The 12,659-nt window shown below is 40.1% G+C and overlaps 1 protein-coding gene across 1 annotated transcript in view; it reads right to left on the reverse strand.

Annotated features, from left to right (window-relative positions):
• The window catches only part of LOC137613568 (MAM domain-containing glycosylphosphatidylinositol anchor protein 2-like), a 156,079-nt gene that overhangs the window by 46,672 nt on the left and 96,748 nt on the right, over window positions 1-12,659 (reverse strand). The window contains exon 9 of the mRNA XM_068342896.1: window positions 3,642-3,935. Within this exon, the coding sequence (XP_068198997.1) occupies window positions 3,642-3,935 (294 nt within the window). The remainder of the gene's footprint in view (window positions 1-3,641; window positions 3,936-12,659) is intronic.

Here is a 12,659-nt window from a genome sequence, read left to right on the forward strand (position 1 = left end):
TCTTCCAACCCGCTTAATCCGCTAACGCAGGTCGCGGGGTAGCCAGTGCCTATCCTGGCAGTCTCAGGGCGTGAGGCGGGGGACACTCCGGGCACGACGCCAGTGTACCGCGGAGCCACATAGAAACAAACAATCATTCACACACACACTCACTCCTATGGTCAATTTGGGACCGGCAAATCAACCTGAAGCGCATGCTTTTGGAGGTGGGAAGAAGCTGGAGAACCCAGAGAGAACCCACGCAGACACGGGGAGAGCATGCGAACTCCGCACAGAGCGGGACTCGAACCCGGGTCCGCCGTGTTGTGAGGCAGCAGCGCTAACCACTGCGCCACCGTGCCGCCCTTATGACATTATGTACAATGTCAAAAAGCAACAATCTATGAAATCCTTTTTAACCTAAATGTCTTATTCAAACTGATATGCTTTATTATTTCTATGAGTATTCTCTCATTCTAATTTTGCCTGACATGTAATTAAAAATAAGTTTGAACAAGTGCATATTTGCTATTGTGTAACAGTTCAGTAAGTGCTTAGCAAGAACAGACCTTAATTGCTCAAGTTTTGAAAGTATAATTCTGTTCCATTCAGTTGCTTGGCCATTTGAAGTCTCCATTGTTGCATTTGGTGCGTCATAATGCGCCACTCATTTCCAGGGGAGGAGAGGTCTGAAATGCAGACAGGATGGATTGTTACCCAGTGTCTCACCCTGAAGCCTAATAGTAAGAGGAAGAACGTGGGCTGACATTGTCTAACCGTAATAAGCAGAGACGTCCCTGGCAGCAAATGTTTTCTAAAACCTATAAGTGTATTTCGGCATTAATGGTGCCTTCACAGATGAACAAGTTGACCGTATCATAGGCACTAGCACAACTCCATACCATCACAGATGCTGGTTTTGAACTTCGGTTTGCGTTGAATAATTTGTCCAGAGGACATGATGCCTTCCAAAACCATGAAATGAAGGCCAAGTAAGACTTTGAATATCAAAAAGGATGTTGAAATTCTCAGTTGTTTTATTGATTTCTACAGCCTCCCACCTTTTTGAATCACAGGTTATAGTGTTAATTTATTTGTTAATTTGTATTCTGCACAGTCATGTAAGTTCTGATCCCAAGTAGAGTACATGTTGAAATGCAAGCTGAAGCTGTTGAACTGTGATTGGATCATCCACATTAATACCAGCCATAACCAGACTGTACAATCAGTTTTACAAAGCGTAATACCTTTGTAAGTTACTACGAGGTAACTTCTTTGCCCACACAATGCCATTATCAGCTTGTCATCTTACTTTTACAACAATCACTGTAATAGTGGGTTGGCATCTGTGTATTATGTGAACAATAAAAACATTAAAACACCATTAAACAAACACACTTGTTAATATATGCTTATAATTGTGTAATATGTTAATTATTATTATGACATAACTATTCAGATGTTAAACACTTTTGTGGACATTTTGTGTTCTTTATTCTCCATTAGAATAAAAATCTAAAAAAAAAAAGAATTTTCTTTTGAGGAGATTGTCTTCACTTGTCTTTGTGTGACCAGTGAAGCTGTGGTACGTGATGAGGCTGCAATCGGTGAAATTCATCGTCATGTTAGCTGTTGACCAAAAAGCTTGAGAACAGTTTGTACTTTTTGTCCCTGCCAATTTAATAATGGTCGAGAAGATCAGTGTGACCTGTTGGAATTTGTTGCAGCAAGCTCCTCTCCAGTGAGAGGAAGCAAAGTGCAGCATCATCCATGCTTTCTGTTTCCAAACAATTAAATATGAATGTGTACTGGCATTAATGTGATTGGTGCACATATGGTATGTCTTTCTCATTTCTCTGTAACTGTAAGACTCTTTGTCACTCCAAAGAACTTTGCAGCAGATCTGCCTAGTGTTGGTAATTAACAACCAGCATCTAAGAGTCTAAATTAATTGTTCACTTTTTAGCATCAGCACTAGTGCATGGCAAAGCCACTGTTGTTATGCAGATGTTTTCACTGCGTAATGATAATCAATTTAACTCAAATTTAACAGTATTTTTCAAAGCACAACAAATCTTGATTACATTTTCCTAACACACTATGACTGACAGCAGCAAAGCTGGAACGTGAATGCAATTGCGAAGACAGCAATAAAACTATTTTCAAAAATGTAAACTGGAATTAAGCTTGGTTGACAATAGCAGAATAAAAGCCACACTCACTTGATGCTCATTTTAAATCCTGTAAGTAGGATATATCTAGTTCCTCTTGAAGGGACCCTCAAGGAGGAACTGTTGTTTGTTCTAAAAATGTTATATAGAGTGTCAACTGAGATAGAAGGATGGATGTATTAACCTTAGATATGTAACTATGCCAGAAATGCTGGCCCAATAAGTGAACATATGTCGTAATGACTGTCCTGCTGTTTTGAATTATGCGCTCAGCCTATAAACTTTAAATTTTAACGAATATTTGAAATTTTTCACTTTAATGTTTAAGAATTACAGCTATATCAAGGAAAACACTGAATGAATCCAAATCTCTATATTTTTAAAAACATGTTACGTTTTTTGTCTTTTTAGTATCATGATGTCTCTTGTCAGACCGATCTACAAATGTCTCACATAATTGTGGTCTTTTGGAAAACTGTGTTGTGGATGCAGTAAGAAAAACAAAACTGCAATATCATGAAAGACCATTTCAAAAAAATGGAAGCAAGGCAAAGATGGACCACTGTGTATGAGTCTAAATCATACATTCACAGGATTATGTAAGTAGGCCATGAGAAAACAATGCGATGCTGGCAGAGAGAGTCAGTTTTTCTATTTCCTATAATCACTTGCCAGAGTTGGTAGCACCATACATGGATCATTTGCATTTCCTTCCTATCCAAGTTCTGGTTTTTATTTGCAGAGAAACACCCAAAGCCCTCGAATGAGAGGCAGTGTATTAAATGCCAGAAATCTTTCTTAATATTTTATTCAAGTCTCCATAAATGAATATAAAATGAATTGAAATAATTAGCCACTTGCTAATTACCCATTGAGCCATCTTTGAATGTCACGTTGTAGGGAGTAGAAGGGTTTATTCAGTGGGAAACGGCCAGGGATGCAGCACAGAGCTACACATAGTGTCTCTCTTTTTTTTTCTCTCTCTCTTTCTCTCTTTCACACACACACACACACACACACACACACACAGACACACACACACACACACACACACACACACACACACACACACACACACACACACACACACACACACACACACACACACACACACACACACACACACACACACACACACAGTCAAGTGTGGACGTCAGCTCTGACTTAATATTAGCCAGGTAGAGTCAAAGCTGTTTCTGACCTGCTGAGGGTATCAAAGGACTGAGCTAATTTTATAGCCTTCAGAAAGAAATTGGATGGGTGTGAAAAGCAAGACATAAAGAATTCAAAAGACCTCAATTTCGGCCACAATGGACCTGAACGGCATGATTAATGACGCAATATACATAGAAAATACACTGCAAAGACATCAGTGCACCATGCACAGGTACACAACTACCAGTGCTATATCCGTACTGCTACTTACTACGCAACATTATGACATTCATACATAAACACAAAGACACAAGAAAAATCTGTCTGTCAACTCACATTGTACGATGAGCTCCACCACGGCCTCCCGGGGCTTTACGTTGAATCCATTATACTGGCTGGTCTGGCAGCGGTATGAACCCGTCATCTCCCTGGACACATTAACAATACGCAACACGCCGTCGTAGGTTTCCATCTGCATGCTGCCGTCTGGCATGGGTGCCTCCTTATCGGCTCGCGACCACAGGATGATGGGCTTAGGTTTTCCTGAAACAAGGCACTCCAGTTCCACCGTGTCACCCTCGCGGGCCACCAACGGGGACTTGCCCCGAGGGACTGTCAGGTTGGGGGGAACTAAGAAAGAGAAAAACAGAGGAGGGACTGATATGGGGCTCTAGAAAGTCAGCATGGAGGGTAAGAGGAAATTGTTAACTGGGGGAAAAGTGGCGTGGATGGTGTGGGGAGAAAGCAAATGAGCATCCACGTTGTAATGACAATGAGGCGATAAGTCTTAGCTACAAACAGCTTGTATGAAGGGACCATGCAGATATTTGCAGCAAACATTAACAAGAGCTCGGGCCTGAACCACATAAAACCATCATGGAGGGCAGCAGTAAGGAATTTTAATGCAAACAAATGGAATACAATAAAAATGCAATGAAGAGCTGACAAACAAATTCACTTTGAGACCATGTCAGTTACAAACAAGAACTTTCAGAGAATTCGAACCTCCCATAAAGTCCAAATAATCCATCAGCACCAGCCACATCGCTCAGTTTTTGATGCAGTCTGATTATTGTGTAGGACAAAAAAAACCTGCCTCTTAATTTACAATATAAAAGCCTTGATAGAGCTTGGAAAATATTTTAAAAGAAAAACAGGGACGCTCCCTTTATTCATATCACACAATATTTCACGCACACTTCCAATATTCAAGTAGGTCGTCTGAAGAAGAAATAATTTATAAACTTTTATTCATGGTCCTCATTACTATACAAAGCTGCCAAAGAAATGATGTGACAAAAGATGATGAAAACTACCTTTTTCACACTATTTCACACTGTTAAAGCAGAATTTTTTTTAAAAAAATGCCACATCTGTGACCTCATCCAGATAATCACTAAAGTTGAATCTTCACAAAGGTATTCTAAACTCCATATTCTGCTAAATTATCATGCAAATCCATCCTTTAATTTTTGCATAATACTGCTAACACGCATACAAAGAAAAACAAACACACAAACACATTGAACCAATCACATAACGTCATTGGCAGAGGTATACGTGATGAACAATAGCTCTTTGTTGTATACAGTAACCACGGAGTCGCTGGAACGTAAGTTCTCTTTGTGCATCTCTATTACCCTTTTTCTGAAGAACTCTGACAAACTTGACAAACTATAGCACATCGTTGGTAATGCCATTCGAGTGCATAGCATTACACCATTACCCATATTACTGCTTTATGGTCTTTAACACATGACATTCTCAACACTTGTGACTTTCTCCAAATAACTTTCTCCACCCCTCATTCCAACATTTCTAATTTTTTCCACCATCACTGGCATCATGAACATAACTGATATGTACTCCTCAAGCATCTACACAGATTCAACACAGCAACATTTAAATTACATCATCTACAGCAACCCCCTACCCCCACTTTGTTCAAGACATGTATAAGTGGAGTGAATGCGATTGAATGCCAGCATGTTTGTGCGTGCATGTGTGTGTGTGTGGTTGCGTGCATGCATGTATGTGCCTAACACTTGTGTTCCTCATCAAGCGTGCTGGCCAAATAAATTTGTTTAATTAGTAAACGTGGCAAATTGCAACAGCTCCTATAGTGCCGTGTGTGTGTGTGTGTGTGTGTGTGTGTGTGTGTTTGTGTGTGTACTTGCGTGTTTGTGTATGAGTCTAAACACTCAGCAGACTCCAAGACTATTTCACAGTAATGCTCCCAAAATAGTTTACAGCCAGTGTCAAGGATTGAACATCTTCTCAGCGATGATGAAACCATGTCATGCTTCCCTGATGATTTTTGAATCACTGTCATTCTGCCCAAACAATACTGCCACTGGAATGAAGTCAAGCCGTGTGGAAATTTCATGGTGATGAAATCTCTGGCAATCTTCAGAAAACAAAACGGAGTCCAGCTGTATCTCCTTTGACCCCATTTCTGTCTGGGTGAGAGGTAACAATCGTACAGTCATCTCTGTCCAGCAACCACCAGATACTTCTTTAGCCCTCCAGTGAACCGTAAAACTCCAAACAACTCAAATAGTTGAACTATACTATATAAACCTGGATGTGAATTCAAGCTTCACAGGAGTTAAATCAAGAAAAAAGCTCAACATCCATATGCTGAAGTCAAACTCATATCCAATTAAAATACTGCCAACTATATATGATGGCCCTTGGCTAAATTCAAGCCATTATTGCTGCTGTGAATATTAAAAAAAATCTCAGTATGACATGCATTTAAGGAAACATCTTTCTTCAACCTCTCAATGAGGTCTAATGATGAGTTCACCCCAAAAGCGAATTTCCACATCTTTCCACTTTTATAGCTTTATTCACACAAATATCACAGCAGGACTATTTGCGTTCACTCAAGTCACTCACAAGGCAAACACAAACAATGACAGCAAAGTTTGTCATCCATTTCATTCATTATCCATTCCTGAAGTTATCACAGCTGCTACCTTTGTTTGTTGTTGAAATTTGTTTATTGCCAAAATGTCTGACACTTCTGCTTCAATATTCTACTGATGGGTGACTCAATTTTGTCAGGTTTTTTTTACACGACAATGTTAAAAATTTCCTGGACAAGGTGAATTTTTTCAGTTCACTCAAGTTTTCATGAGGGACATCATATCGCACTGCAGCCACCTAAGCTGCTGTCAACATAAAAACTTTGATTATGGCCATTTTAACCCATTTTCATTGTATGTAGAAAAATCAATCAGTATTGTCTGACACTTCTTGGTCTTCTTGGTCGAAACCAAATCTGCAAGTCCAGTTGATCCTTTTTTTTCTCGATTTACGTGGATTGGGAACCTACACAGACAGGGAAGGAAAACTAAATTCATTAATCATTTTATCCCATTCCTCTGATGCCTTTACAGTCATCGCAACACACGTGCAAGGTTCAGTGAGTTCTCATCACTTATTTTTAACTTCTCATGCAAGTAATGCATAAATATACTGGTGCCATTCACACAAGATAATGAAGACTGGTCCTTAACAAATAAGTGTTGGCAATGTTGTTTGGCACCAAAAGAGCAGCAAGAATTATCTCCACACAAGACAATGACACCAGATATTTATTTCACTCTCATATACAGTATGTGCTGATTGGTATTCACACATCGTCTTCACCGAGGCAGCCAGGTGTCAAGAGCTGACATATTTCCCTCCACAGCATATTTTCTCCACTTTTCAGAATGGTTTCTTGAGTCCAAGCAGTGAAATGGTGAATTGACAGCAGCGGTATTGGAGAGCAGCGGCAAACATCCATTAGCGACTGGAGGAGAGGTGTTTTCATTGAGTTGCCATCATTACACCTGGCCTCTCAGCAGCCCAGATTAGCCAGGCAATTACAGTTGTCAGCCTATTGAGTTTGGCAGCAGGAGTACCGGCTATCAGCTGCCATTGTCTCTCTGCGAAATCATGGAACCGTAAAGTGCCATACATCCTTACAGACACAAACTCATCACTCTCTTTTGCCTTCTCTGCGTTTCGCTCGTCCTGCTGCTCTGTCATTCCAAGTGAACACCCTGGCTCTGTGTGTGAGACTGACCACTGAGAGGCTCAGCGTGGTAGAGAGCCTGCTGTCGGTCTGCACTGTGTTCTTATTGAAGTAAAGCCATCTAAGTGCCAAAGATGCCTGCGAGGCACACCCACTTTTTTTGTGTACGTCTGCTTACTGTGAGCCTGGGTGGATATATTTTATTCTGCATGTGCTCCTGTGTAGAACTGTGCGGTATCATGCTGTGATCCTGCCTCACTAACTCATTTGGATGCTTCTCATTGTTGTTGTCTGAAATGCTGCAATTGTGTCTGCACGCTTGCGCAATGTGTCAGACTAAATTAGTGACCGGACCTCCTTGTTTGGCCACAACAACGCTGACCATCTCTGGGGCCTCAGCTGGCATGCTACTCCATGTGAAGACACTGATTGATGGAACCTCTAGACACAGAGCCGATTGTGAGTTGATTGCAAAACAGCAAAAAGAAATTTGGCATTTTCTAAAGGCAAAGAGAGGCAGAGCTGAGTTTTTTTTCTTTATTTTTTTAAGACAAAAACATCCCCTTTCAGTTAAGTGTTGTGACATCACTTGCCATCACCATGGAAACATAGCATCCTCTCTTCTGCGCTAGAATTTGGAGGATTCTGCAACTCCAGCACAGTGTGCTCAGACAGCTTGAGGCCAATGAGGTGCTCACCATGTCACTACTCCTCTGTGTCTTGGACCTCCAGGGACAGAGAAAGATTTTCATTGGGCCACGAAGAACTTGCTTGTGCATCTAAGTTTGCTTTTGTGTGTGCCATTTTGTATGTGAGAGACACCAAGAGAGAGGGAAAGTGAGAACCACATATGCACCCTGAAATGCTGAGTGTAAGTAAATCCACACAGACAGTAAAATTGGCTTGCGGCATTGACATATTACTGACAAAAGTGAGATTCTGCAGTGCTTTGTGTTGAGCTCTTTCCTGGTCCCCTGAGATTTCACAAGAATCACTTCTACTGCCTGTGGTCTCCAATGCCAAAGTGCCCATACTTCTTGTAACTGGATTTCTTGTCAAATGTTCTTTGAAAAGTTAACCTCATGTTTTTTTCAGTGTGTACAGTACCTAAGGAGTCCAATGTAAAATACATTCACAGACACAAACCACTAGTTCTACCTCTTTATAAGCACTGAGTCACTTCTCCGGAAAGACCAGAGTTTATGTACACCACTGGAGGGGCCTCTCCAGTGTTAATAAGGAAGGGAATAATGTTTCTTATTCTCGTTTCCCTCCCCAGATTTTTCCAGCTGTCTGGGGAGGTGATTTCCCAGATGGCTACTTCTATAAAGCATGACTTCAGGTGAGTTCAGCTGAGGCATTATGCAAATATACTGAGCATAATGTGCTGAGTTATCTAGTCTTATTAACATATTTTATGGATTGCTAAAAAATGAAGAGTCACAGTAATCCAGCAACCACTAAGCTTCTGCCCATTACTCTATGATTCCCAGACCTCACCGAATGATGTACGCGTTTGTGCTAACAGACCATGGCACTGTTGTATTTCGACAGTTTCGTCACCTGCACTCTCCTCAGAAAAAGATGCAGGTGTGCACATTCTGCGATGTCTTTGTAAGTCTAATAGTGGTATGGCTGTGGCATCTACTGTTGCCATATGGTGGATTTTCCAGGAAACAGTCCCAGCTTTGGGACAGCTGTTCGGCCTCTTCCTTACTGTTCATAGCTCATGGGTGTGTTTATGAGGCACTTCTTTCTTATAAATGCACAGCCGATATCAATGGCTCTCTTACTATTTTCAGCCCAGTTTATAGTTTGGACTGTAGCATATTTCAGCGCAGAGGGATTTTATTTGTTGTTACATTTTATGAGTGTTTCAGTTCTACTATTATTGTAGTTGAGCTGGCCAGGAGAATATATACGTACATATATTTGCACGCCAACTATTGGGTCACTGATCAGCATCCCACCCATTCGTTGGTTGGGTTCATTCAAAAAGTCTGTTTCCCATCTGTTTTGTTGTGTCAATACAAATGGCATTTAACAACAAAAAAAATCAGAAAAAGTCAAAGTCAGGTAAGGTTGATGCAGCAAAAATGTTTTACAAATATGGAGCCATTACCAATTATCTGAACTCAGGGAACCTGATCTTGTCTCAATGTATTATTTTCTTACCTCAGACACATTGAATCATCCCTATGGACTATATTGTAACAATATGCCCACTGAGTTGAATCACCACTCTATTGGTCTCTATGCTTTGTGGCCTGTTGACAAGCAATTTACAGTTGATCTACTTATAAACTACCACATACAGTCTTGACCTCCTGCCCACTCAAATACATGTAGTATTACCTACAATTTGGATTTGAATAGTAAAACCCTAGTCTTAAAAATATTGAACTGATTGTGAGAACTATATCAACAGCGGAACTTTCTCCCATCGTTGGTTCCCTTCAAAACATCTTGAACAAACCATTGAAGTTGCATTCATTCATTTTCTGCTGCTATTGAAGTTACACTGCAAGAAATACCAAAATAACTTTTGGGAATAATTTCAGGTTTCAGGTAAAACACAGGGGATTTCTGCTCATTCAACAGACTATTTCTCTTTGATCCTTATGTGGCTTTTGACAGTCAGCCTTGGTCTACTCCTAAACAGGTAGAATTGATTCTGATTCTCCATAATCTTGATTCAAGTTTATTTCCATTAAAAAAAACAACAACTATGCAGTGAGTCTTCCATATCACTCCTAACCCATGATGTCAGCCAGGGTTCAGTTCTTGGATGGCTTCAATGCATTACAAACATTTTTCCACCAATAATTTTTAAATTAAAAAAAAAAAAAGTATTTTAGATACTGATTATACTCCCCGCAGGGAAATTAGTAGCACACTTTATTTAGTTCAAATCAAACCATACATATATATGGTTTGATTTGTGTGCACAGGCCTTGAACACACAAATACACATACATGGGGCCTGTACGCATGCAGAGGAGGTAGAGTGGCGGGCAGCTCCTTTATTGGTGCGCCCCAAATGAGCAACTTGTAAGGGGGACGGCGCCTCAATCATGGGCACCTCAGCAGTGCTCCGGAGGGGAGCTGAAACCTCCACTGTCAGCTCACCTCCGGGTGTTCTTTTTGGGCGGGAGCGGGAATTGAATCGCCGATCCTTGAAACATTGGACAACCCGCTCTACCGCGTGCTCTACCACTGAGCCACTGCTGCCCCAATATGCTGATGACACACAACTTTACATACAGAGGAATCAATCTAGGCATCCTACCACTATCCACCTTAACTGACTGTTGATATGGTATCAATGTCTGAACACACTGCATTTACCTCAAGCAACCAGGATAAAAATCAGGGTATCACCTTTGTTTTCTAAGGTACACATTTAATTTCCTTTTGGCTTGTCCCGTTAAAGATCGCCACAGTCTATCACCTTTTTCCATTTTTAGATGAATACTCATATTTGTTTGTCAAAATTTTTTTTACACCTGTGCCCCTGTCTGTGCCCCTGCAGAAACCAGGGATTGAACCTGGGACAGCATTAGTGAGAAGCATGCGCTCTACCACTGAGCTACATCCTACTTCTAGGGTACACAGTCACACAAGTAAATATTCCATCCACCAATATTCATCCCCACTTTTATCACAGCAGCTGCTGACAAGGTTAAATCTTGTGTTATTTTGTAATTCTTTGATATTACGTTTTAATATCATGAAATCTGTGTTTTCTCATTTGAGGAACATATCTGAATTTCACCATTCTCTCTCTCTCTATCTTCCTGTTGAAAAGAATCCAATCCTTGCTTTTGTCATATTCATATTAGAAACCATACGTCCTTTTCATTGGTTTGTGTCCAGAATGCAAGTGCTCTGTGGGAGCACATAATACTTCCATTCAAAAACAATTTATTGCTAGTTAAATACTGTGCCTGTTTTAAGTACCTTTCCTTACCTATATGACTCTTTAGAGTTTGGAACCTTTATACCTTCTATTATTATCATTTTTATTATTATTATAGATGAGAAAATTAATATGTGATCACCTAACTTATGAAAAAAGCACTTGCACATTGTGTTCAAAGCTATTTTAATCAACTGAGCTGTTAATTGATTTGCTTAATTCATTAACTGCAGTGATTCTTGAGATTGACAGAAACACTGGGTGGTGCCAAAGTTTTAGGTGTGAGCAGGATGCTAATTGAAAGGCTCATCATGGAAGGATTTATCACTCTTATGAAGAGAAGGTGACTTTGATCCTAATAGTTTCTTTGTAAACATCAATCAAAGTGAGGAAGACACACTGACATGTGCTCAAGATAAGTTAAGGCAACAAAACTATTTTCATCACAGCAGTTTAACGTGTTCTTTAACAGTAGGACCCGAAGGACTTTTTATACAGCAAGGGCAGAATGTAGGTGTCAGATATGTGCTGAGACATTTTTAGGTCAGTGCCCTGTCCGTCATAAATGCACTTTACAAATTTATCTCAGAGGTCTCAGTAGTAGTTCCATGGATGTGTCAAAGTGTGGAGCTACATGCAATAAAAAAGAACAAAAAGAGTATACAATGTTGTTTTTTCTAATTCTAATACTTATATAATTTTCTATTTTTATTAATTTCTTAATTAAAAACACATTTTACGTTTGAAACAGTTTGGACATTTGGATACAGTGCAAACTTGCAGCAGGAAATCAACATTATCAGGGGTGTGTTAACATCGAATAGCATGTGTGATGGGCTAAACTGATTATTTTTTAAGTTTATTGAATGTGTGTTTTTCAGTATGGGCACTGGCACCATCAGAATTCTGATCCTTAAGTGCCCCTGTCCACTAAAGTGAAGGACAATTCAACTCCAAGATACTTTGCTAATAGGGAGGATTTAATTATATTTCTGTGTATAACCACAATGCAATAAACGGAGTCTAAAAAGCAGTGGCTAGCCGTGTATTTCACACCTAGGCCTTCAGTGATGTTCTCTAGTCAAACGTGAACAAATAGATCATATTATACTGTAAGCGGCTCCCACCACTGCCACCAGTGTAGTGTTCAGGACTGACGTGTTTATAACCTCTCTCAAATGGGACACAAAACATCACTTCTGAAGAGATGTCAGCTCTACTTCTTTTACTGTCACTGGCACAGAAGAACCCCGCGGCCACACCTTTCGTAGACCTCACGCAATTCGTCAAAGAACAAAACCGACTGAAATGATCATCATTTATGACACCACAGTTAAAGAAACAAAATACAAACATACACTATCACATCTATCATGTATAAACGGGCTATACACAATAGCGCCACATT

Source organism: Antennarius striatus, chromosome 19 (assembly GCF_040054535.1).
Source record: "Antennarius striatus isolate MH-2024 chromosome 19, ASM4005453v1, whole genome shotgun sequence".
Classification (NCBI taxonomy): domain Eukaryota; kingdom Metazoa; phylum Chordata; class Actinopteri; order Lophiiformes; family Antennariidae; genus Antennarius; species Antennarius striatus.